The 27,960-nt window shown below is 40.3% G+C and overlaps 2 protein-coding genes across 2 annotated transcripts in view; both read left to right on the plus strand.

Annotated features, from left to right (window-relative positions):
* Positions 1-450: 450 nt before the first annotated feature.
* On the plus strand, positions 451-5,653 carry ubr3 (ubiquitin protein ligase E3 component n-recognin 3; the record flags this gene model as incomplete). The annotated part of the gene is made up of 7 exons (XM_071522780.1): positions 451-503; positions 693-800; positions 1,033-1,158; positions 1,484-1,663; positions 2,803-3,012; positions 3,226-3,365; positions 3,571-5,653. Coding segments are annotated over 7 exons (935 nt in total), but the record flags the coding sequence as incomplete, so codon positions are not given.
* Positions 5,654-7,291: 1,638 nt separating this feature from the next.
* myo3b (myosin IIIB) overlaps positions 7,292-27,960 on the plus strand; it is a 60,877-nt gene continuing 40,208 nt past the window's right edge. Inside the window, exons 1-9 of the mRNA XM_071522785.1 lie at positions 7,292-7,308; positions 12,506-12,689; positions 14,441-14,575; positions 15,268-15,372; positions 15,651-15,750; positions 16,407-16,483; positions 17,227-17,372; positions 23,706-23,771; positions 26,190-26,345. Coding sequence (XP_071378886.1) covers positions 12,543-12,689; positions 14,441-14,575; positions 15,268-15,372; positions 15,651-15,750; positions 16,407-16,483; positions 17,227-17,372; positions 23,706-23,771; positions 26,190-26,345 — 932 coding nt within the window. The 5' untranslated portion in view covers positions 7,292-7,308; positions 12,506-12,542. The remainder of the gene's footprint in view (positions 7,309-12,505; positions 12,690-14,440; positions 14,576-15,267; positions 15,373-15,650; positions 15,751-16,406; positions 16,484-17,226; positions 17,373-23,705; positions 23,772-26,189; positions 26,346-27,960) is intronic.

Raw genomic sequence — 27,960 nt, forward strand, 5'->3', positions numbered from 1 at the left:
TCATAAATAGAGCTGATGGGTGAAACTCTTATCTCTCCCAAGTATGCACTGATGGGTAACTCTGCTCTCTATATATATAATTAGAGAACAGAATACAGAACACAACATAAAACTACACCAACTCAGTCCTCTATTCATAATTTCTCTTTGGTCAGTTAAACTTATTCAGACAGACGAACAGCTTATAATGTTAATAGCATCCTGCCACTACAGTGGCACAGCATATCAACAAATGAAACATTAGCCTGGTTAGCCTTGTGTATAATGGAAATGCATTACGAACCAACTGGGCTTTGCCTTCATCAGGCTCAGTGCACAGCTCCGCACAGAAAATCTTACATGGAGCACAGTGGCTCGGCGGTTGACACTGTGGCCTCACAACAAGAAGGTCCTGGGTTCAAATCTTGGCCCTGGTCCATCTGTGTGAAGGTTGCGTTCTCCCTGTGTTAGCGTGGGTTTCCTCCAAGTCCTTCGGTTGCCTCCTGATGTCCAAAGACATGCAGGTCAAGTGAATTGGAGACTATAAATTTTCCATAGGTGTGAATGTGAGTGTGTGTTTGATGTAGTATGGTATATGATATGGTATTTTAAGCCCTTTGAGACATGCTTGTGATAAAGGGCTGTATAAATACCTTTAACTTTTGCTTACATACGGTCAAAATTTTCAAATTAATTTTTTTGTGCTGTCACAGAATGCTGCCAATGCTGAGAAGTCTTTCGAAGCCCTACTCAGCCATGTAATCAGTGAGCTCTCCAAGGACAAGAGTGTCTACAAGGTGAACACTGAAGAAACATCAATGGTGAGACATGAAAAAATGACTACTGTTTGAGCCCTTCAGAACATTACTGCCAATAGCATGTTGTCTCTCTTCTCTGCCGTTTTTGCTGTGCTCTTTTCTTTTCTCTCACAAGATGAATTGATCATTACCCTAATATCTCTACTAGTCTCTGAAAGAGATATACATCACGCCATTATCAGCCAGCTGTTAACTGGCTATTGATGAAGTGTTACTGTGGTGCTTCTCTCCCCAGCTGAGCTCCAGTGTGTGGTCCCCACAATCCATAGAGTTCAGCCTCCAGCAGTTCTGCCTGCCCTTCCTTCGCCTCTCCTGTCTCCTGCAGCATCATCTCTATGGAGACAACCTGACTGGCTGCCTGGTATGCCACCACATATCATCATAAATGTCATCATCGTAACTGCTTCGACTACTTTGTATCCTGGCAGTTGGTGCACCGTAACATTAGTCTGTCTTGGCTTATCCGCTTATCTGGCTCAAGTTATTTTTAGGTTTCTCACATTGGTAATGAGCAACATGAAGTCTTGCCAAGCATGATTGCGCTATCAATAAAAGCAACATGAGACATTTAGGTAGTTCAGTGAAATAGAGTGTAGAACCTCTGACATCCTGTGAATCACAGGAGTAAGGGAAAGCAAAGAGACAGAGTGAACTCACAAGTCCATTTCTTGTCTGTGTGTTCTCAGGAGGAGGAGGAGTTCTCATCCCTGGCTGTGTGTTTGGGGCTCATAGCCTCGGCCCCGCAGCCTTCCAACCCCATGCACAGTGCCTCATGTCTGGAGTGGGCGGTCAGCGCCTTCAACTTGGTGACACAGTGGTGTGCTGAGGTCACAGGGGTCTCTGAGACGCAGGCAGAGCAATCATTGGTGGGTCTGAGTATTTCAATCTTTATTCAGAGTTCCTACAGAAAATTAATGGAAAATGACATATATTCAGAGTCTTTTCTCCATGGAGTCATGGAGAAGTAATCGGATTTAAATTATAAAAATTCATTTGAAACCTGTCAATACAGTCTCTCTATGAAATCTTTAAAGCACACATTAATCAACATAACATTGTTGTCCTGCAAATGATTAATATAACTAATGTGCCAGTGTGCTATACTATTGTGACACTTTGAAACAAGTTTCAACCTTGGTTGACAAAGGCCATTGCTGTTGTTACGTGTGACTCCGGCCTCTCTAGTCTCCTAGGAGTGATGGCACGACAAGCCATGTGTCTCATACCCTCTTTGTCATTCAGTACTGAATTGATCTTGGACGTCGTACATCATGAAAAGTTGGAGTGCTTTGCTCGCCAATTTAGATTGTTTCCACATAACCCTTAACATAGGACATTATTTATTATTACATTCTAAAGCTGAAGGACAGCATAAAGACCACGTAGAAGTCAAGAGTCTTGGAAGATTTATTCAGTAAAGGCTGAAAACAAGTCAGATTTTTTTCCCCTCACTCAGGCTTATTTAAAAAAAAAGTCTGATAACGGCTAGGAAGCACAGTTTATCATGTCTTCGAGAGCTTTAAAAATTTCATCTTTATGAGAAGTCATTTTTCTTCTGATCTGGGTGTACTGATAGAGTACAATGAGCTATGAATAGAAAGTAAAGTATTTCTTTCCCCAAGTTTGTAGAAGACCTGAGGTGATGAGTCCCGTGATCAAGATTCAGAGTTAAATGTAGAGAGCTTCAGATAAAGCTCCTGGGAGGATCAACACTGAACAGTGAAGGACAGCCAGGGCACCACAAATAGCAAAATACTGAATTCAATGATCTTTGAAGTTGATGTGGTTTGAAAGACCAGAAAAACTTCAGTGTAGCATTTAATCATAAAGACCGACATATTGGTCATAGTAATTTCACCATAGTATTTTCCTTCTCACTTCCATGACCTTTACATGACAATGTGTTGGAATCCTAAATTCCTATTCCAATTCACACACAATGGTGCACAATAAATCTGTTACCTGAACACGTTTGAAATAGTGCTGTCTTCCTTTTCCTCCCCAGACTTTGCTTGTCCAGGATCCTCAGTGGGCAGCCCCCCGCCTTCTCCAGCTACCTGACAACTACAATATCATCTTCCAGTACTATCACAGGAAGGCCTGCACTGCCTGCAAAAAGGTGCCAAAGGACCCTGCGCTCTGCCTCGTTTGTGGCGCCTTCGTCTGTCTCAAAGGGCTGTGCTGCAAGCAGCAGGGTATCTGTGAATGTGTTTTGGTGAGTTTCCCGACTTCTCCTTAAAAATAATGAAATGTCGTAGTCTTGCTGTCTGTTTAAACGATGATGCGTGAGGACCAACACCAACTAATTTGTACCTGTTGACAAAATTATAAATTTTTACCCCAACTAATGCAAGCTGAATTTGCATGGCTACTTGACAGTCTCAGGATCAGTTTTGATAATGTTGATATTTGTCATCTCTCACTGCAGCACTCCCAACTCTGTGGTGCAGCTACAGGCATCTTCCTACTGATAAATGCCTCAGTCATCATCATCATCCGTGGACATCGTTTCTGCCTATGGGGTTCTGTTTACCTGGATGCCCATGGAGAGGAGGACCGCGATCTACGGTACGGTACTTCACATGCACACAGTGCATGTCATATTAGCCACACAACATTGTGTAATGAGCCTTACGCAGTTAATACATTTTTGATACTCCTGGTTTTAGTGCTTATCAGAAAACATCAAATCATGTGAGGTATTGCAATACATGCTGCAGTGGGGGGAAAAAGGCACAGCACTCAATCTTATTTCCTTCTGCCCTTTCTCCAGCCGTGGCAAGCCTCTTTTCTTATGTGAAGAGAGGTATCGAGTGTTGGAGCAACAGTGGGTATCGCACACCTTCGACCACATCAATAAGCGTTGGGGGCCTCATTACAATGGACTCTAAGCTCTCCCAAAGCCCACTAAAGAAACACAACCCCTGATGGAGAAGAATTTTTTCTGGCTTATGTGTCTGCCTCGATTAAAATATTTGGGAATCTTATCATGTGATATACACAAACATGCAGTGAGGGTATTTCTGCCACAGCCTTGGTTTATGTGAAGTTTGGTGTACAATCATGCCTAAAGACTAACAAGTGTGTGTGTTTATTTAAATGATTTAATGTGTGGTTTTCAACAGGGAGAAACAAATTTGGTCAGTTCAAAGTGAAAGCACAACTTTGCCCAGAAGTAATTGGTTTGGAAGAGGCTTTTGAAGCCTCTAATATTTGTTTGGTTTGAAAAATATTTAATGCTGAATGCCCCTGCAAAGTTTGATTATTTTTGGCACCATTTATAATATTAATGCATATCCCTCATTTATCAAAATCTGCTCTGCTGTGCTGGCATGAGTTTCAAGCTCCTGATGAGTGTAGCGATGTTATTGCGATGTGCACTCATGTTTGTTGACATGTAATGGTAGGCAGGACAAGTCCACCCATCAACACTAGAGTTTATTGCAAACAAGCAAAGGCTCTTTTTATGGGTCTAGTTGCAATCCATCCTCAGGAATTTTTTTTCTTTTTGTTGTTTAAAATACAAAGTTTTAGATATTTAAATAAATGCTGCTGCTCATTGTTCAAGTAAGTAATTTTACCGTTTGTGAAGATTTGTTTTCTAAGAGGTTTTGCTTTGAGTTTATGATAGATGGCTGGGAATGTTGAGGCAAGCTCACTTTAATGTCTAGGGAGGCATGCAGTCACCTCTTTGTTCCGCTCATTATAATTTTTGCAGTCCTGCCCTCCATCACCTCCTTGGTTCTGGTTGGTTCTGAAGAAGAGACTCAAACCCAACCCCAAGGCAGGTTTGGCTACACCAGGTCAGAATGAATCAACTATCTAAGGTGCATTTGTCCACTATTCATTGTCACTGCTCTCCATAAACCCCTGATGCCCAAGATATGAAGTAGGTGTCGGTTTTACAATAGTTGAATTAGCGTACATTTTTAAGGCATTAATGTCATTGCACAGATATGGTATTCCGCTGCAATGGCAAGTGTAAGCCATATGAAAGCAGTAATACTTTGTTCCGTTATGAGTTAAGACCCTAATACATGGAAAGGGGCATGTATCATGCATCATTTTGGGATATATATATATATAAAATAGCCTTGGGTCTTAAAATAAGAACTTGGTCTTCTATCAAGATATGAAACTCAATGAAATGTAGTTGAAGATATGCCAATACCCTTCATCTTTCTGTACTGTCAGGAAAATAGTTTGTTTCATTTTATGCTTTTGACTGCCAAAAGTAATAACTGCAGTACAGTACATTTATAGTGATGACTATCCCTCACACATCCATAAGTTGTACAAGTCAGCTAGTTGTGAATCATAGGTGCATTCCAACATAACAAGATTATCAGACTTGAGTATCCATTATACACTGTGCATGACACCCTTTCAGCCACCGTTATTTGAGTTAAGTGTCTTAGCTACTTAATTTTCTGATTATCATCTTTTTCTCTGGAAGAGAGGACACTTATCCAGTTGTGCCTGCAAGATTAATGTTACTTTTTTTTTGGGGTGATCAACAGCATACCAGTGATATCCCTGATCCCAGGTTTTGTAATGCTGGGCCACATCGTGTTAACACTTGAACAATCTCCTCTTGAATTCATGCATGCTGCTTCTCTGTTTACTGATTTTCCCTCTATTCTTATTTTGCAGTACCCACTTTGTAAATGACCGCAACCAAATAGCCAATGAGTAATGGGTGTAAATTCTAATTGAAAGCTCTTGTGTGTTCTCCTGTATGAATGAAGAGAGAATACAGTACATTACTGTAGGTGCTGACTCAAACTTTCTGAGTTTGACCAGAAAGTATGACTTGGACATTTAATGAAAAATGTAACATATGTGAATAAAATATAAACACACTGATTTGTGTCCTTTTTTAATTTTTCCTGTTGCAAGTTTTGTTTCATCTAGTTTATGTCCTTAACTTGTACAAATGATTTGTCACTGACAATGCCTTGTCTAGCCACTTGTATCTACACATGTCCTTTAAGTAAAATTTATTTTGGCCTGAAATCATCTCTAAGGAAAGTGACTATTGACCAAGCATGTGCCAGTTGGGGGAGAGGAAATGGAAACTGCAAGAGACTGGTGTCGTTTCAGCTCTTTAAATACTACGTTTTATCATGGACTTTCTCAAATTCCTTAAACAAGCCGTCTGTTCACTGATGTAGGCTGTTATGGGGAAACTTGTCTTTGGGATACAGACAGTCATCTCAAGTTGTGGCCGCCAGGGGTCTCAGTTCATTGGAGCAGAAATCTGAAGGGGGAAAAGCCATTACAAGCTGCATAGATAAACACAATGACATTTGAATTTTTTTTGAATATATAATGTAACTTTTTATATCGGAATGCAAGGTTATCTTAATAGGTGTAGCAACTTGGCCTACAAGTTACAAAATACCCTTTTCAAAATGAGAGGAAGAGCTGATAAGCTTCTGATAGTGACCTCATTGCTGTAGGCCCCGTGCATCAGCACACACTCATTTCATTGTAAACCAGTTTCCAGAAGGTACGCTATTTAATTTATTGTTTTATAGCTCATGTGGATTCTTTACTTTTTTGTTGCAGGGAAAATCAGCTTAAAAACACCATAAAACTGTACACAAGTGAGTGTAATGTCTGCAATATATACGCATGGCTTCTTTTTATGTTATATAATAGTTTATCTAAATACTTTACTGCCCTTTAGTTGAATGCTATAGCCTACCGAGATTTCTGAAAGAAATTTCACTGCGCAATGTGTTTGGAGGATAATTGGGTTGAAGTTTGATAAACAAGGGAGGCCCTCCGGGTAATGACCAATGGGCTCACAAAGCCTCTGTTTCATGCCAATTAGGGAAAAAATGTAGGGCATGTAGCAAATACCGGCGGAGGATTTCTGTCAGCATTTAAACACTGAGATTGTGAGAATAGGTTCATACTTTGAGCACTTTGAGATGTTGGTGTTACAGGCGGTGCTTCAACGAGCATCGTTGAACATTTGCTCAACCTCGAATTTAAACAGCTCGGTGGCTCCACGCTCAGGTAAGCATGTGGGTGCCTCGCGCTCAGAGTGGATGAATAGACCATTGAGGGCTGTAAAGTCATATTTGGCAGTTCTGTGTACAGCTATAGTCCCCAATCTCTTTGCTCAGTTGGAGTGGATGTTGCTTCCTCTCTGTGACGGCATGCGCAGTTGCCTATCAAGTTACTGTTAATAATTAAAATCCTGCACTGGGAAAGCAGAAAAATCAGTTCGGATATGTTGCTATGGACGGTAAGCTCTAGGACTACTACAGAATTTCAGCAATAAGTTAGTTTAACAGTAGTGGATTAATTACAGTAGGCCAGTACAATACGGTAGGTGCCTTGTTAAACTGTCTCCAGTATCGGCGGCTTGACCCCCTGGAGGCAGCTGTCTAGAGATGGACGCTTGCCTGTGCAGTAATGTAGATCAATTGATCTTTAACATTGTTTCCCCCTAATTTGCAGATATTAGAGATGGAAATACGGAGGCAGCACAGACAAGGTAGGAGTGTGTTTTCTCCTCTAACCTGCTATAGGCCTACTGAGAACGTATACACTGTGAACTGCAACTTGACAGCAGATATCGCTTTGTTTGGATAGATTTTACTCAATTGTAGCCTACATGATGAAATGCATTCTACACAGTGGTCAGTAGTTCCACAACTGCCCATCATAAGCAATAGAAACAGGTATTGATGACCTCTCTAGAGTTTAAGGACAAGACATTATAGTAAGAAACTACATAAAAAGATTAAAAACAACAAATGATCATAAACAGAGACAGGCCTGCTTGGTTTAATAATTAAATGGTTGAGTTGAATATAAGGTGGCAGGTTTGGGAATATGAGATACAATTTTAAGTAGCTAGGGATACCTCCAATGTATTTTTATAGTCAAATTCTGCTACAACATGTTGGGATATTCAAGAAAATAGCTCTGAGTGGATGTCATCAGGTCTCCAGGTTCACAGAATTATTGATGGGACCAATATCAGGTAGAGGTGTAATTCTCAAATCTTTTCAGAATCATACCACAGTTTGGTGCGACAACTGCAAGGCACATCAAGTTAGTAGTTTGTTGGAAAAGTCATATAAAGCTTGCATTATTATATAAGTAAAGGCAGCAATATACATTTTCAACATAATTCTGGCCCAAAATGCGTAGAGAAAATGCACTTGTTTCTTAGCCAGTTTGGTTAAATTTGATTCAAATGACATAATCTTACCTAATATTTATATCTGACATTTATTTTTTTTATATATACATAGCCACACATGAGCTCACTGTACAGTATTGTGCCAGCACACAGCACTGGAGAAAACTGGCATAGGGTGCTGAAACATCTGTTAGCTGTGATGTTTATGGCACATGGAGTATCACTGCTGACTGTGGTTCAGTTTTTGAGATTGAATCCTCTATCTTGGATAATAAGGTTGGCTTTTTATCAGTTTGACATACAGTTACACACAGTTTTGGGGGAAAGTTTGATGAATAGGATACAGGTTTGTGTATTAGAAGTTGTCACCTGGAGTCTAGATTATTGAGCATGCATGTGCACAACTAAGATTAGGGGTTAAGTTCCTGCTGAGGCTGCAAGTTTGAAAAAAAAATGTGTGCCCACTGGACTTTCCTGTCTTTGTTTCTGGTTGTGTGAGACTTTGGTCAGCCAGGGTGAGAACAAGGGCATGATGCTTTAGGCCTGGCTGGTGGCTGGTGGAGGTTTACTGCAAAGCCTCTCCACATCCCCTTAGCAGGGATTATAGTTGAGAGTATTTTTTTCCCCCCCAGACTTACCATAGGGCTTACCAATTGGAGTTGCGGTAAGGCTTACCAGAGACGGTGGGATTGTGTGTGAGTTTGACTGAAGCAGAAAATGAGATTACTCACTTTTACTTTGCACTGTTTCTGGTGACAAAGACAGTCTCTGTGTTGCAGCTGGTCACATAACCTAAAACAGAACTCTAGATTTACTGAATGAGGGGCATATTGCTCTTGAAACATTTGCATTTACGACTTCCCAGTACTGTAAGCAACATGCAACCATGCACATATTCCAATTTTTAGACGTATGTCCACGATATTTTATTTGTCGGCTAATGCTGCTTTGATTTTTATTCAGACCACTTCACAGTGTTTCGTAGAACAGCATTGCCAAGCACATTGAACACCACATACGTCATGTCTTATTGTCCTATGGTGACACACTATGGTAGACAAAGGGTAACCTGAGCATTGCCATCTGCAGCTTTGGTGTCCTGTTCTAAAGCAGCAATGGTGTATCTCCTGTCCATTTAAAAGAATAGTGTTTGGGTTGTTTTCTGTTTGATTGCTTTGTGGTGATAAGACAAATAAAAACATCTTTGACAGCAGGTGTATGATTGAAAGAAAGCTTCTGACATGAAACAATGCAGCATATAATATTGTTATTGCAACTGCTTAAACCATTTAAACAGCATCTGCTCATTTTTTTGTAGTCAGTTACAGTAAAGCTCTGCTTTTCTTGGAGGGCGATACATTGGCATTATTAAGGCTCCTTGGAGCTGGTGTGATTCTCTTTCACTTCGCAGGATCCCTTGGGTTTTGAACTCATGGCAACATAACATCTGGTGTTGTTGCTTCTCAGGTGGAATAATGTCTTGTTTTTAGCTGTTGTCACTCAGCATGCAGCTACCGCATAGTCCAATATTGTTTCCTGTGTTGTTATAATTAGAGGATGCCAGGACCAGGCTCAGTTATAAAGTCTTACAGTGATACTAAATAATGGAAAGCATTATGCTTCCCTGCATTACTCTAACCTTGTATTCCATGTTGTTATTTGACTGTGTAGACAAATTATGCTAACTGATAATCTAACAGTATTGGAATCCTTTTGCCATAACATTCCTACTGATGGCACAGGAATACAGCAATTAAGAGATATTCAGTTATATTGTTGTCAGTGATATACAAGAGACTATAAGACATCAACAGTTGTCTGAACTCAATCATGGATGACGAAGCAGCAGTTGTAAGTAAAGATGACATTATTTACAAAGGGGAGACAGGCAGAGGTCATGTGACCTAGCAACTATCATGAACTTCCTGGTTACCTGTGTGCAACCTGAGATGCTTCATATCAGCCACCATTATGAGTGGATACATCTGCCACCTGAATATTTAAAACTAGATCACATTGCAGATTACTAGCGAATGAATTATTAATCCTTTTAGATTAGCATGATTTAGTCAGCGGCATTTTGGTGGGAGGGATAGACGCCCAGACACTTTCGCAGACAGTGACACAAAATCAGCAGACAGGAACAGGTATGTATGACTTAAGGTTTTATGATCTAAGCGTTACTCATCTTTGAAAAGAGATGTCATGTTTTGCACAGTTTAATTGTTAACAGAATGATGTCTGTACAGTAGTTAAGGCTGATGAGCGTGCGGACCATTGGTCTAAAATGTTACAGCAGTATTTGTTGCAGGTCAAACAGTAAGGTAGATGATTTGTTCTGTAACCTAAAAGCCATGCATTGTACTGAAGACTGATTGTACTTAGTATTTTCAGTGCTCTTTCAGAAAGAGATGGTTGTTTGTAATAGACATTAGCCATTGAAATTAGTTGTACACTTTACGTTAATTCACTAAAAACAATATTCAGCTTTATGGTGGATGCCATCGCACTTTTAAGACTTTAATCTTTGTTTTGAAGGTGCAGGAGAAAGTTGATATTGTAGAATGGGTATCGGATGCTGCCAGCCATTGTAGATAAACAGCTGCTCTAGAGCAATATGAGCCTCCTGTTACAAAAGTTGGTGATGGTGCCTTGACAACAGGTGACTGGCAGTGTATTCAATGCACTATGAAATGCAGTAGATGCAGAGCAGCATAGAGAACCAAGCGCCTTACAAAACAGAATGACAGTAATAAATGGCAACAAAATAGGTTTGGATCTTGTTGATTAATAAGGCATGTGCGATGCATTATTCACCGGCGCTTGCAATGGGTAATTAATTTCAGAATGATCAATGATAGATTATTAGTCTGAAGCTGAAACTGGACTTGTAGCCAAATGATTTGGTATTCTCTCTGTGTAATCCCTATTTAATCGTGTGCTACACAAACACGCGGTTAAAAAAAGCGACTTTATTGCCTCCCTTGAAGGACACAGTGAAGGATATCGGCTGTATCTTTGCAAATCTCCATAGAATAGTGGTATATCCATCTACCATTTACCCTTACACTATTGCTCAACCTACACGCACAACAATTCATAAATCCATCCTCATGTGTGTTCCCAGAGCCCTTGAGGGTTAAACATCATTCAAGTTTTCCACATCAATCTGCTGAACTCCCCCAAAACGACTCTCCCTTCCCCCCTCAGGGTCACACAGCCTCTGTGATGCATCACACATCTATGACAGGTACAACAGTCGTGAGATTATACACAAACATTATGCTCAATCATGTTTATTTGAAATATCTATCATTTTCTGAAAATGGGATACATATATCCCAACATGTCAATACCACTTCCTCATCTATCATGTTATTCTAGTTACAATCTCAGCTGTTTTGACACTTCTCGCTTTACATCATTGATCTTACATGTGGTTGGGCACAATGACATCGCTTGAAGACCCACTGTAAGGATGATTTATACTATGTTTCGGGATCGCTGTCAATCATTAGTCCTTGTGACTGTGTCATTACATGAAATGCATCTTACTTGGTCTTGCATAGGCTGAAGACGCCTGCATCATTTCACAAAACACTGTATTTGTGTGGAGGTGGAACTGGTTCACTGCTCATTCAGGACGCCACTGGTGAAGTTAATCTCTGTCCAATCCAATTGATCTTGAAGAGATTGCACTTCTTAGTGGGCAGTGACAAGGTCCCTGTGGAGAGAGGGCTAATTCAGTGTCTCTGTGAAATGCTACTTGTTACCCGTCCTCCTGGGGAAGCGAGTGTTGCTGCTATTGGTATTGTTATATTATGATCACTTGAGACTCTTTAGTTGTAAGTAATTTGTCTCTGCCCTGATGAGTCAGAAGAAAATAACACTCGCGATGTAAGTACAGTACCGTCATCTCAGCCTACAGCCATCTGCTTTGTTTTTCGTTTTCATTTCTCCTGTTTTAACCCTGTTAAGTGGCTCCCTTGGCAGATATATTCATGTCACTGAGCTGAATCAGCAGGCCTGTGGGAAAGAATGGTTGTACTATACGTATATACAATGTAAACAGTTCATACTTTTGAATTACTTGGCACTCTTTGAATAATAATATTAATTGGGAAACTATGTGTTTTGCTTTCTTGCTACAATAGTGTCAACGCCTGTGTGAGGCTCAACTATGTTAATGTTTTTCACTTTGACTCGATTAAGAAGCTTTCTCTTGACGAAGTATTAAGTATTAGAAAGGGATTAACATTTCCCTTAGCTTCTCAAATTTTTGCACTCACCATAAAAAAGTCTACAATCTTTAATGCATTGGAAAATTCAGTTGGAAGTCTTAATTCCTCAGAATATGCAAATTTTTTTTTACCAAGGAATCATTTTCAATTTTGGTCTGCCATTGCGGAACTTGAAATAGAAATACTGAAGGACTTGCATGCATTCTTTATGTTCAATGTCATAGTTTCATTTGAAAAAGTTATATATTTTATAAAATCACATTAAGCAAAAAATATTGATCTGGTATGTGCCTATTCTGTAGCAGGTCACTGTATGGACTGTATCCCTACAAGTCCAGCATGATTGGCCTGGAGAATCTGGGGGATCCATCAGGTAATTGGGATATAGTGGAGACCATTGGTAAAGGAACCTATGGCAAAGTCTACCGAGTGACCAACAAGAAGGATGGGAGTCAGGCAGCAGTCAAAGTGCTGGACCCGATCAACGTAAGTCAGTTAAAAACATGAGTTCACCATGGCACCTTGTGCAGAACCAGAAAAGGATAATGTTGCTTTTTCTGCTTTTCACCAAAAAAATCAATGAAGACTCCCTCTGGGGAAGCATGCACAGTAATGCCAGAGCAATTTTTCGATTAGTTAATTTAATTCAAAACCCAAGACTTCTGTTGTAACGTTGGATGTGTAAGCTATTGTACTGGCTAAAACTTGTGAATAAAATGAGCTAATATTAACAGTGATCTGGTATTAGTATGTGTGCCTCCCCATTGGGAGTTTTTATTACCAGTGTTGGTTAGTTAATGCACCACAACCATACACTTTTGACAGTTTTTCTTGACTCCAATGGACTGTTAAGTGTGACAAAAAAAATCAGCTCATAGGCAGAGGCTAAAACAAACGATTTTGTTTTTCTTCACCGTTGTTTGGCTTGTCTCAGCATTCGAACCATACAAACAGAGTAAGTTGCCGGTACTTTTTCCTCACCCAGTCTCCTCTCGACTTTCTTGATGCAGTTGTAGTTGTACGAGCTCTGATGATATATATCACCTTCTCCCCGTTTCATTTATTTCCTGTCATGTTAAGTCTCACACATCCTTACCAGAAAGTGTAGCTCCTGAATTGACTATATCCTCTCTGTATATCCATTCATTTGTCTGTGTGTGATAAGGATGCTGTAGACCCTGCAGTAGCACCATACTGTGTTAGTAAGACTTGGTCTGAGGCTTGCTTGTGATTGTGTCAATGGAACAATCCCCATCCTGGCAGTGCTATCCCCTATGATGCTCCCCTGATGGCCATGAAGATGAAGCTGCCTCCTCTCTCATCCCTCTCCCTGATTAGACTGCTGACACTATCACTCAGACATCCAGGAAGAGAAATTCTACCTCTCTGACTGTTGCTCTTTCCTTTCCTCTGAGATTTACTTTGATAGAAAAGCACTTCTAGAAGTAGTTTAGTACCAGAGCCCGTCCCTTCCTTTGTTTCTGAGTTTATAACCCTAATTTAGGGGTCTAATTTTAGCTTACTTATTACCTGGTTTTCTGCTCTGTGCAGAAATTAAACACCATCGGAAATATTTAAAGATCTAGTGCTGATTTTCTCAATTCCATGGTAAAATTGAACAGAGGACCTGTTAATGTAATGTTACCCAAATTATTATAACTGTCAGCTTTGTGGAAATTTGACACCATTTGGAAAACTCCCTCTGGTTGTCAACAAAATTTACAGAGTTTATAGATTTATAATTTTTCTTTACTTCCTGGTGTAAATGACCCATGTTTTAATTAGTGCTCTGATTGGTCAACAGTATGCATAGTTAATCAGGTGTCCCATACAATCTGTCCATAAAATCTTTGTGCCTCCATTGTTGCTGGGTGCCGAAGTTCCAACGCTGGATATTTGTTCCTCAAAGACAGAAATACTGGCCTGCAGTTGATGGCACAATCATAGGCAAGGTTAGACTCTCACTCTGTCCTACAAGCTTTATACCATCTAACTATCACAAACTGAAACAAATGATGCTCATTGTGTTAGAAATCAGCATCAAATCTTTCCTGACTTAGTTGAAATCATTGCACTGGATCTTTAAGTATCAGCGTTACTGAAACTTTAGAATTAAGTAGTCTTTTTATTGTTGTGTGACTGAAGCTGATAATTCATGCTGTAACACACTTGCCTAACTGCATCATTTCCAACGGTACTCTGTTCTCATTTTGCTTGTTTTCTTGTGTCGCTCAAAGGATGTGGACGAGGAGATAGAGGCAGAATACAGCATCCTGAGGTCTTTGTCCAACCATCCTAATGTGGTGAAGTTCTACGGCATGTTCTACAAGTCAGACAACTTGGCAGGCGGACAACTGTGGCTGGTACTGGAGGTGAGTTACATACATACCGTACATACGTACAGGAATTCAACATGGTCGGTTGCTCATAAAACATAGCACAACACAATATTTAAAAAGTAGTAGTATTTAGGAAATGGGTCTATTAAAAGTAATGCATAAAAAGTAGTATATAAGTAGTATATAAAAAAAAATCTAAGAAAAATGAGAAAAAAAACTACATGCGTGTACATGAAATCACCATTGATTTTTCAGGATTATAATTATTTAGGATTAATTATGACTTTGAGGTCATTGTGATGAATGTTATGGTTATATAAATACAGGCCCAGGATTGCAGTTTGTTGGTTTCCCCTAATGCATCTTTACACAATATGGCATAGCATTGGTGGGTTTAAATAAAGTGTATCAGTTCTGATAGCTCTGTGTTTACCCTTAACTCCTGCTTATCATTTCCATCCAAATACTGTACGCCTTTATTGAAACCTTTTTTTTTATCTACTTAAGTGTACAAAGTAGTATATTCAAGTAGTACCATCAGTTTATCACAGCTACCCTCCTACACGAGTCTTGATGCTATCCCGCTGCCAGGAGAGGCTTCATAGCTTTTGAAGAGGAAGCCGTGACTCTCGTACTTCTGTGTGTGGGATAGCTCTCCCCATGAATCATAATCTAGAGTGGTGAGTGATGGAGGAGTCACTGTTGTTTCTCTCTCTCCCTCCCAGCTGTGCAACGGCGGCTCTGTCACAGAACTCATCAAAGGCCTGCTCATGCGAGGCCAGCGTCTGCAGGAGCCCGTTATCTCATACATCTTATACGGTGCCCTCTTGGTAAGATAGCCCGCTGCAAAGCTGCTAATGGTATAGGGAGGGAGGGGGTTGCATGCAAACACGCACAGTGCGTGCTAAGGATTTATTTAGGCAGGGGTTGTGTGGCAGGCAGTAATGGATTTCTCTCCTTTTCAACAGCTGTGGGTGTCCTTTTATATAGATGGCACTACCCCACTTTGTATGCAACAGATTCAGATTATACTAATCACAAATGACTAATAATGGGGCTACTGATGCATGTTAAGCACCATGGTGTTTTCTTTCCTCTGGCTTGGAAGGGTCTTCAGCATTTACACAACAACAGGATTATCCATCGTGACGTCAAAGGCAACAACATCCTTCTGACAACCAGGGGAGGAGTCAAACTTGTTGACTTTGGTAATGGTCTTTGTTCGCTTGTTGAAAGAGGCAATTTAGCCAATTCATGGAAAGAGACTGATGCATAAACAAGGCTTGAGAAGTGTTTCTCAGCATTATCTTTTCTCTGAGGTCATTATTAGATAAATGAGTCATTTTTGGTCGTTGACTGTTAATCTATGAGAAGTGTCCACAGCTCATCCCTGTGACGTTGTTTGTAAAGAGCATGAGATGAATTCAAGCACATGGATAAATCATTTAATGTGCTCCACACTTTAGTTCCTTGCTCACCATAACATCTTTTTATTTCATGGACCATAGCCTTAACCCAAGGCTATTATTGCTCATTTAAATTGCATTATTTGAGCCTTTGCATATTAAAAGAAAGCTGTTATGGCAAATGACTTTGAGTCACCCCCAGGCATGTTTATGTCCTCTGTGTCGTGGAGATGAAGTGGACTCATGCTGATAAAAATCTGTCCTACATAATTTGAAATGATTATGGCCCATTGTTATTGCTGCTTGGCAGGTTGCCACACTAAATTATATGCCAGAATTTATTGATTAATTCAAACATTTAGCCTGTACTATAAATTTAATTCACATTCTTAGTAAATTCACACTGACATGCAATCGTAATTTTTTTTAAAGTAGCCCATGAATATTATTCTTTTCAGGTGTCTCAGCTCAACTGACAAGCGCACGTTTGCGGAGGAACACATCAGTCGGGACTCCTTTTTGGATGGCACCAGAGGTCAGATTTCATGTCTGTTTATCTCTAGTAATGCAGTAGTAGAATAGCGGGTATGTTTTCACGTCAAATGTGTTTAATGGAAAATGGTGAACGAGCAAAGTCTGATATATGTGTTTGTGTTAGAGAGAGAGAGAGGGAGGGAGAGAGCTGTTCTTTGTAACTCCCTCCTGTGTCATTGTGTATTCCCCTCCACGGGCCCAGCTCTTGAGGTCACCTCAAGGTTAATAGCTGGGAGTCTGTGGCCCCCATCTTACTCTTTGGCAGAAATGAGGTGCAGTGATTGGGCTGGTAGGAGGGGCCCTCAGGGGCAATTAGAATAAACCCAGCTGTAAAATGTAGTGTCAGTAATAATTATTGACGGTGGAAAAGAGAGGCAAATGCCAGTGGCAACTCAGCTGACCTACCTTCCATGTTCAAATAGTCTTGATGTCTGTAACTCGACCAAATCTTCAGTCAATAAGAGAGTGCTATGACAAGTAAGAATAGAAGAACAGGAGATTGAGATGCAAAGCTGATTTAATGTCAGCTTTAATGATCAATATCTGTCCAATGCAAATCTATTTTTAACAGAATTTTCTTGATAAAAGTGAAGTGATCAGCCTTATTTCAAGAAATTGTCAAAACATTTTTTACTTGTTTAAAGGAAAACAGGATTTTGAGGCTTGATACGAGGCTTAATGAGTAGTTAAGAAGGATATTTTTGGCAGTGTGGTCTCATGCTCGTGCTCTCCATGTGGCGGCAGGTCATAGCCTGTGAACAGCAGTATGACTACTCGTACGACGCCCGCTGTGATGTATGGTCGCTTGGCATCACAGCCATCGAGCTGGCTGACGGAGATCCCCCGCTGGCAGAGATGCATCCGGTCAAAGCGCTCTTCAAGATCCCACGGTGAGGCCACTAGAGGGCGCTCCTGCCACACAGCTGGAGGCAGCCCACACAAGGACACTCACATGCTCCACAATGCTCTTGATTTTGTCAGAAGGACAATGACAAACTGAATTTGACAATGGATCACTGCAATGTGGAGGAGGTGAAAAAAACAAATGACAGAATATATTTTTTGCACAATTCTGAAATTAAATTCAGAATGTGAAGGTGCATTAAATCAGATCTTTGTGGTTTGATGCATATTTATTATTTCCATTGTATTTTCCTGTTTTTTATGTAGAAGACTACATCTGCTGAATAATCAGTGTTTAGAATTTTTATGATCAAAATATGTAGTAGTGTTTGGCCTTAAAATCAATGCAGTGATTTAATCTGTAAATTTTCACTGCAGGAGACAGTTTGTGTGTGATGATCATTTGAAAGCTTTGGTGGTACATGCAGTTGACCTTTTGTTATCAGCACAATCATGCAATTATCTCCCAGTTAGGTAAAGATATGCCCTTCTGATTGCAATTTGCATTGGTGATTAGCTCCATTCACATTGAGATGAGGCTGTCACTACCCACCCGTCACAATGTTATCTCCTCCCCACCAAGCCAGAGGAGGAACATGCGTGCCTTGTGTCGCAGGAATTATGGGCGCTACCACAGCAGTTTATCACAACCAAATTCAACAAGAACGTAAAATACATCACAACAATTAAAAGATCAGGGACGGCTGAGAGGAGGATGTCTTGGTAAAATGGATGCTACCAATTCGGTGTACCTAGAATTGGCTTATTCTCAGTTCAGCAGGAGGCATGCACCTTACGTCACCTTTCTGGGTAGTGTGGAAGTAGCCTAGGGATTGTATTTATTTTTGGGCAGGATGAAAATGGCAACCTGGAAATGCATGAATGTTTTCAGGCAGGTGATGAAGGTGGCACAGTAAGTGTCCTTATCAAACATTTAGCTGCAGTCATGATAAGAGGGGGGCGTAATACATTTCCCTTCATCTATGTTCAATCCCATTTCATTGTTACAGTTTTCTAAGACTTTGACTTTGGGGATAACTAGAGGGATAGCGTGAATGTGAATAGAATTAGACACATGCAGTAAACTGACATTACTGAGTCTCTTTTCAAATCAAAATAGATATTTTGCCCTGGTCCATAAATTGTATGAATTGGGACCTTAGGCTGGGCGGGTCCAGTATAAATCACAGAGTGAGTGTGCTGAACCATGAAATGATTCTGTTAACATGTCATTTATCTCAAATATATTTCCCCATCAATGCAGCAAGGCAGACAAAATCACAAGGAAAGGCTGTGTGAATTATTTCTCCTGTACGAATTCCTCTCTAAATAGGGAAATGTGTTTCACCTTTGTATCTGTGACAATAGTAGCACATTGAGAGTGATACACAATGATGCACATAGGAATTAGAGTGATGCATCATACAGGTTTTGATGATTGTGAAGATCTAGATTTTATTTTTCTTGATGTTTCTAGAGATTGCTGCCCTAGTGCTCTTTCAATTTAATATGTCACAAGCCATTACAGCAAGGGCTTATCCTGGTAAAGTATTGTCCTTGGGTAGTATATATTTTATGAAATCCTTATAGGCACTAAAACATGCAGTAGGTGTTGTCATCATTCTGATATTTTACAATTGGACACATTCATGTATTTCTAGGCTGCAGGACTCACTGTCATGCAGTATATCTTGTATGTATTGTCCTTCTTATCATTTTTCTTCTTTGAAACACATCTACATAGCAAACATAGTCAGAAAACTCCAACCCAGTTTTGGTTCATCTTATACATTTTCCTCATTGAACTATGTTATAGCAGCAGTAGTTGTCGTTTTTGTGGCTGTGCACCTAGAGCATGTAGTTGGCCCAGCAGCTGTGGTACTGTCTCTCACTCTACACGTCCGCAATGCTGTTTGCTATATGTGAACTCTTTTTCTTTTCTGACGTCACATTTATAAGCCCACGCTGGAGAATCTCCCTTTTGTCAAGCAGAAGATGTAGTGACTTAGGGTGTGGACCACTTCACTACCCAGGACTATCATCACTCTGGGACTAGTGGCACAGCAGTACCATAATCATTATGATACTGTTGTGCTATGGGAGCTTGCACAGGTGAAAAGTATTCCCTCCTACCAGGCCAATAGATGGTAAAGAGGAGCTCCGGTCTCTGTCAGGGGGGACACTGTCGAGCTCCATGAATTAGGGTCACCTTGCCATAGATATCATTATGCTGTTTTCATTTTTCAGTTTCTGTTAATTTTTCAGTTGAATTCAAGAATCAAGCTTATGCAGGTTGTCCAGTGATTGTCCGCTCTTTGTTGTGATGAAAAGCTTGATTGTAATTGTGTGTGCTACACTATCTATGACCGATATGTGAGGACTATGGTAGCCATGAGTGGAGGTAATGAAGCATGTGAAAGGGTAAAGTTGTGAAATCGTCAGCTGCAAAATCAATTATGGAAACGTGAGACAATGATGTGTCTGACGTTCAATATGTGGGAAGGTTAATTGCTTGAGCCAGTGTTCTCTGTGCAGTATACCCTTAGAGTGTCCATGTAAAGTCAAAAGAAAGTGTGTGTAAAAAGGCTCTGAAGGTTACAGACCATTGGCAAAGACGTCCAAGGTTGTGTTTATTCGGCCAGATCCCTGTAGATATTAGCCACATATTTAACAGTACTTGTATCTGTCTGAGCAGAGACCAGAACGAGCGAGATGATAGAAGTAAATGATGGCTTGTCAAAGCCAACAAAGGCTAATCAAATCATGGGCTTAGCGCGTGCAATCCAGACCAGTGTGCTGGGGAGAGGCAGCGTCTCCAGCAGAAAGCCACAGTTAAAGTCTGTAGAGCAGAACAGTCAAGGGTGATGGATATCAACACAGTTTCTGCTATTTCTGATAGCTAGAATGGATTCTCTCAAGACATTAAAAATCAAGTATGGAATGAACCCAAGTCAAGCGGCAGTGCTTGACTTATGTGTTGACATGTCACGTCAAATCTACGCATCACTGAACTCTATAGATTATAATATAATAATAATTACAGATAATAATGCTGTTTAAATCATGTTTTATGTTCACTATGAGCAACTGTGCGTTTCATTCACCCGTACTGTATTTTTCAGTGTGAAATCTGATTGCCTCTGGTAAAAACTGTTATATAAGGTCCCTATACTTATCAACAACACTGAAACCTTTTACTTCTGGAAGATTACAATTGATAACCTGTCAGCTCTTCAGTGTGTCACAGAAGGACTCCAGCAATAATGTTCAATCGAAGACTGTGTGTGACCCATGCCAATATTTCTCTCCGTATGTTTCCTTCAGTGCAACAAATTGCTCATTGTTCCTCTGTGAATAGGAAAGGCATCATTCATAAGAACTGAGATGACCACGGTTTTCTACGTTGACGCTTTATTTAAAAAAACAAGTGTCGGTTGGGTAGAGTGAAGCAGCTGTAAACCTTAATGTCACAGATTCGCAAGTCCCCCCATCCAGTAATAGGCGTTGTTCCAGTCTTGACCTCTGACTTGAGATCAGTGGCTGGTTGGGTGACATTCCAATCATGAGCAAAGGGTTTAATAGCTCCCTCTTTGATGCAGTTATTTTACTGCTCTGTGTGGTGCCCAGCACCCTAGCATGTGGCGATGCTGTTGGTGAGTTTCAGGACATGATAAATGTAGCAGTAGCTCTCCGTGTTCATTCATGTGTGCGCAAAGAACTGCTGGTGCTCCGGCTGCGGTGATGGATGAGCTGAAATTTTGAGCGGGTGGTCCATTCGCTGAATAAGTCTTTATTTTGGGCCCCTGTACTTTTTCTGTGTTACGCTTGTCTAAAGGCCATCCTAGTTTCATTATGGCGCCCGCTTAAAGGGTGTTACACTGAGATCCTTTTTTTTGGTGCTGAAAACTTTGTACTAAAGAAATACATTCAAATTATTATTAATCGTGAGTGCATATTTGATTCATTTCAAGGCAAGTTAATTTATCACAAACATGTCTCAAAGGACTTTACAACGAATGAGCCTACCTAGATCTAACTAATCAGCAATCAATCACAGAACAAAATTATGTAATTCAGTATGCAACAAAATAAAACACAAGGAAGCAAAACAAAAAGACACCACAAAATAGTCTGTTATAGAGATATAACAAGCCAACCTAACCTACATAGCCAAGCCTAGTCTACCCGGCAGCACCAACCTTAGACCCTCTGTGCATGCAAGGAAAAACTCCCAAGAAAATCTTATTAGGAAACTAGAAAGCGCAGACCTCTGCCAAGGCTTGTGCTATTATTGCTTGTTTGTGAGCTGGATCCGGATCCGCTCCAAAATTTAATGGGTTCTTCCTTGGCCCATGCTACACCCTTCCACCAGGTTTCATGAAAATCGGGCCAGTAGTTTTTCCGTAATCCTGCTAACAGACAAACAAACAGACAAACAAACAAACAAACGGCACCGAAAACATAACCTCCTTGGCGGAGGTAAAAATGGGAGAAACCTTGGGTGGGCCAAATCCAAGAGGGATCCCCCACCAGGACGGCTGAGGGTGCAATAGGTGCCAGGACAAAACAGTAAAATCGACAATAACAATGAGAAACATAATGAAAGACATAATGACAGATGGGACCAAGGCCAGCTCTAACATCCAGAGAAGCTAGAGCAGCACCTGTGTCCACTGCCAGGTAGAAACACTGCTTCATTTATAATTTTTGAGGTACATCACTGCTCACTTTTGAATTTTGACATCAACTAAGCAGCAGTTCCTAACTGAACCAACAAGAATATTATCATTATATTATTGTGATTATGGTGATCTGAGGTCTTGACAGCTCCTCTTGTGTTTTTCTGGTTTCAAAATGAGAGCTGTGTGTAGAATTACAGAGAAAGAGGGCGCAATAATACTTTAAAATGTTAAGTGACTCTTGAGTTATCACTGACACTGTTGAATTAAGTGAAGCAGTCAAAGTGTAATGCTACTCTGTAACTCTACCTAAGAAATTGCTTGAATGAATAATCAGAATGTGTTATGTCTCATGAGAATTGGAGGAATTATGAATTCTGCATACCAAGTATCATATTCATATAGTGCATGGGCATGATTTTTGTCTTTCTCCATGGCTTAGTTACAGCCTTCAAGTGCTGTTGACACCTCTCTGATTTTGCCTCAATCCACTTTGATGAACGTTTGACAGTACAAGCACTGCCTGGACCTAGATTTGAATAAGCCATTTGTGTTTACAATATGAGCCAGCACTCTCACAAATACTGAAAGAAAAAAAAATGCCTGAATTTGCTAAGCACAATGAGGGCACTTGACAGTGTTATCAGCAATGTGCTGGTATATTGACTTTGTAATGTATAAGCAGTATGGTACAACATCAAGGCGAGAACGTGGCTTCAGGCTCATATTAGAGGTTGCATTGAAGCAGTCAGTTACCGGCTTTGATCTGCACTTCAGAAAGGATTGCCTGTCTGAATCCTTATCAAAGACTCGACTAACTTAGTGCTGCGGAAAATGACAGATTTTGTACCCAAAAAATATATATAAAATAAAGATGTTAAATAGGTTGTCGTTTAGTGTGTAACTGCATCTCGCTTAGCTCTGGATGTTTTGTGATAAACAAAATGAAAGTAATTTGTTTTTATTTATTAAAAACCTTAAATTCATGCAGTTTTTTTTTTTAATCCTTAGTTTGTGTTCACTTTGTCATGCCTGATAGCTTTGTCAAACAAGACATGCATGAACTAATTAATATCAGTTAATTAATTGATATCTTGAACCAGATTCAGGTTGCCTGGCAGTAACAAAATTCTCAACCTCCAGCTGTCAGCCTGGCAACTCCTGGTGTAGAGGACTGTACCGGTCCAGTCCAGCCTTGGTTCCCTGTACAGGCCCGGTTCCTGTCATCGCACACACTGAAGTACTTGAAAAGTGTTAGCCTCATTATAGATGGCCTCCGTAAATGCTGCTGACAGAGGTATAACTGGCTCCCATAACTTTTGACTCCCCATGGCAGATGCTAGCTGCCAGACAGTGGAGGAGCTGTTATCATTTGTCACTTCTTCTTTGGCTGCCACAGACCTGGACCCCTACCAGCTCGTCCCTGGACCAAAACTCCTGCGTAACTCTCACAGGAGTCTGATGGTCACACCCTGCCAGCTATCATTTGTCAGCTAATACAGTAGAAATGCTCAATCTTCAATTTCCAGTGATGTCAATGCCATTTGAAAGCTTATTATATATTATACTGTATGGTGAATTGTAGAGGTTATTGCAGGTGAAAGGACTGATTTTGGTATGTATGTATTGATTTTGTTTCAGGAATCCTTCCCCTACATTACGCTGTCCAGATCAGTGGTGCAGAAGCTTCAGCCACTTCATTGGCCAGTAAGTGTCCTCTCCCTTCAACCTGTCCTTTTAGCCCTATTCCTGTTTAAGTCTTAATCATTTTCCAAAAAGGGATGTAAAAGTATATAGTGAACAACAATGCTTAATGTTCTTAACCCAGTCTTTTTGAGGGCAGATAGTTTCTGTGTCCATAATACACATTCCCCTGTAATAAAGTTGAATCCCCTGTAAGAAAGAAGTCATTTAAACTCAAATCTCTGACAGAAACAGTCTGACAGTCTGAAGCAAGTCCTAGCTACTATGAATGCCGCTTACAATGTGCTTTTATTGGAAAATGAGTTAAATATAATTATGTGGTAAGTGCTTTGAACCCTCAACTGTAAGAACTCCTGAATTTTAAATACTGTACATCTGCAATTATATGCTTGTTTTCTGTCTTTCTATGTTTTGAATACTTGGTCTTTAACCTTTATTATAGAGGACTTATAAGTAAATATTTATTTGTAACAGCAACCGCAATGCTGTTAAAAACAACATACAAATAATTTGTAATTTTGACAACTACAAAATGATAAATAATAAATATGAATAACGCTATTTTGAATCAGGCTCAGTCAGAATAGCTGAACATTAGCTACAGCACATTGTCAGTATCAAGCATGAATGTGCATGTAAACACTGAGGGAATTGAAATTGATATTTTATAGCCAGATTCTATCAACGCTCTTGTCTCTCTGTTCATTGATTTTCATTTGTGTAAATCTGCCACAGAGGAACAAACTCATTCACCTGAATTATCAGTTCTATCTAAGGTCCAGATAAGTTATCATTTCCTCCATTGCGCAAAGCTAATAATGTCAGTGGTGGCCTGTAATGGTTGCTCAAAATATACAACCTTAATATCTACCACGCAAGGCATGTGAGCCGGACTGATAATGAGAAAATAAAATTCAATTTGTTTGGAGAGTTATTTGTGTGGACATGGTTTCTGTCTTACATTTATGTTATCATCAGTGGACGGATGCATTGAAAAGTAATAATTGAATAGAAGTAATTGAAAAAACAAACAGTACATCCAGGAGACATCAGCCTTTCTTTTGCCACCTGAGTTACTGATTAGTCAAAACAGAGTCAAATGTATACTCAAGGGATACAACCACTTAGACCAGCCAATACATGTTGTAGTGATATTATGTTTTTACACATTTTATGCTACATAGTGTCATTGCGATGGTTTTCATTGGATAGTTTTTGGATTGCGCTCTCTGTAATGTGGGGTAATGGATTGTGTGATATCATATCAGGAATAATCTCCTCAAACAAAGCCCACCAGGACACAATGTGGGGAGGCTGGACAATCTTATCAAGCTTTGCAGGCTGTTTGTGGAGCCTTTTCAGCCCTGTCAGACCACAGTGTGTGTGTGTGTGTGTATGTGTGTGTGTGTGTGTGTGTGTGTGTGTGTTTGTGTGTATGTGGGGGGTAGGGGGGTGTTTTTCGGAATAATAAATGCATCACCAGTGTCTGCACTTGTGCAGCCAAAGAGCTGCCTTCTGTGACAAAGTGGCCTGACGTTCAGCATCCCGGCAGCACAGCACTGCTAATAGCAGCAACCTCTGCTTAATGTCCTGACGCTAATGAATTCATGGAATTAACTTCCAGAGCTGCACAAACTGATAAAAGAAACAGAATTTCAGTGCAGATTAGGTGGTAGGAATTAGATTGTTGTTTTTCTCCTATCTTGCCTCTGCCTGCAATTGTTAGTGTTGTCGTATACTTACACACATATTCAGACACTTAAGTCTTTAGTTGAACAAGTAGATGAACAACACAATGGTGGGTTGTTGATGGCTGTTCAAATGCATTTTTGAGTTCAAGTAGGGGTTTTCAAGCCTTTTATGTCACCTAGTTGTAGTATAGCTCACTCTGTGTTTTTTCTCTCTTATATGCCCAAACTGTTAAGAAATAAAACCTACCAGCTACCAGATACCTACCAGCAGCTAAGCAATGCTGACATAAAGCCACTGGCCAGTATCTCAGAGTGACATTACCTCTTGGCAAACATTGCACATCACAGATAGGGCTTGCTGCTGTGCCGGAGTGGGGCTTGTTTGGACTCGGGGGCCATGGTGATGGTGACCATGTGGTACTCAGACAGAACAGAAAGTGACCCAGACTCAGAAACATTTAGCAAGGAGCTTCCCACTGGTGTGAGTGTGTGACAGAGCTAATCCAGATAAATCAGCTTTCTGAAATGCCCAGGTGCTTGCACAGTTTGTTTCTCTTTCTCGTTTCCTCTGTTTTGAATATTGAACACTGATAATATGGGATCTTCCTTGCACAATTGGGAGATTACCTAGCTGGAATGCCTGTAAAGGTGTCCAAGATTTTCTCTGTCTCTGCACTGATGGACAGTATAAAGATGAGGTAACTGTGTGGGGTTTTCTTTGTGTGTGCAGGTGTCTGATAAAGGATTTTGAGGCACGTCCATCTGTGACCCACCTCCTGGAGCATCCCTTCATCAAGCAGGCCCACGGCAAAGAAGTGGCACTCGGTCAGCAGTTAGCTACTCTGATCCGGGAGCAGCAGGACCTGGGCTGCAAAACCAAAACTAAGTAAGTCTCTTGGCAACGTTTGGTTTTTCATTCTGAATTTGCCCTTATAGGAGAAATGATACTCCTAGCTGCTCATTTGTGTTCTATTATTACCGTGATGTTCGTTGATCATTATGGAGGCAACATACTGTAGAATGGAAAGGCATGAAATGACTGGAGGTATTTTTTCTGTCCAGTAGGGGGCAGGGTCTCATCTGCTTACACTCCAGCATAAAAAGAAGATGAGCCCAAGTAATGGACATTACAGTATGTGATTAAAGAGAAGTTAGGGGAGTGCGACTAATTCGGTAGGAGTGATTGTGCTGACTAACCTTAGATTAATAAATGCCATTTAGGCCAATGGATGTGGCAACCGTCTGATGTGGAGTGTTTAGTACAAAGCACTCTCCCACCCGTGTGATTAAACCAATGAGGGAGTAAATATTCTGTCCAAGATTGATTTACTTCTGGAAAATGGTAACGTTTCAGTACAGTCTGCATTCTTTGTCAATGAGCTAATGAGGTTAATGAATGAACCATTTTTATTCGCCGAGGATAATGACAGTTCATATGGATACAAGTCTACAAACTAGATCTTTCTTTGGATGGGGTGATGTTGTTGCGTATATAAAATGTGAACATTTATAGATAAATTTCATCCCAAAATGCAGCATGATGGATAGTTCACTTGCATGCTCACACTGCAGCGAGTGACAAAGCAGAACGTCTCCTGTTATTTGCTTGAGAAATACTGACTTTGGAAATACTTAATCTTCATTACAAAGGAGTTCGCTGAACCTGCCCTTGACTGAGAGTCTTGATGTTGTGCCAGCTCTGTTTACTCCCGAGAGTGTGTATAGTGAGTGCCTGAGCCTGATCCTGAATTCCTGTCCACAGTGAAAGTGGATAATGGGATTAGGAGCTTGTAGGGCGAGAACTGGGCTTGCCCAGTTTAGTCTTTCACGCCATAGATCAGCGCACAGTGACTTCAGATAAGAATAAAGACACAGACAACTTTAAAGTAGCTGCAATAGGTAGAATAGTGCAGTATGCTTCAAAGCGAAAGAGAGAGGTAGAAGCCGGGGATCTTGAGTCATTTTCTGAAGTTACATCCTCTGGAGGAACAGATGGCAAGTATTCACTTTACCGGGGCCAATATAACACCAGACAGGATGTGACTTTATTTCCACTCTGTTGCATTTACACTATATTCAGAATAGAAAATGAATAGGAATGCAGAGGGGGAAACAATTCCTAACCTGAAGCCTGAATATTTTGCTATGCACATCATATGATTGATTATTTATTGTAATAGAATATAGATAGCTCTTGTGAATGCAGAATTTTATTGTTATTGCAGTTGTGAACAATGAGAGGTAACCTGAGAGTTGGGAAGATGTTTTATGATTCTCTGTTTTAATTTCATAGGAATGGCCGTTTTTCCACTGCACACTGCAGCCCATTCTACACATGCACACTTGTATTTATAGTATTCTGTTACATCACCACATGGCCATCTTAGTAGGAAAATAACAGGTGATTGTAATAAATTAACAGGCGATTGTAATCAAATGACAGCCACAGCCAATGAGCTGTGTATATGGTAAAGCACCATATTGGTAGGAAACGCAGGTGA

This window comes from Centroberyx affinis, unplaced genomic scaffold (assembly GCF_046629955.1).
Source record: "Centroberyx affinis isolate AG114_WGS23_722 - 3 ecotype Tasmania unplaced genomic scaffold, CSIRO-AGI_Caff_v1 ptg001027l_1, whole genome shotgun sequence".
NCBI classification, from domain to species: Eukaryota; Metazoa; Chordata; class Actinopteri; order Beryciformes; family Berycidae; genus Centroberyx; species Centroberyx affinis.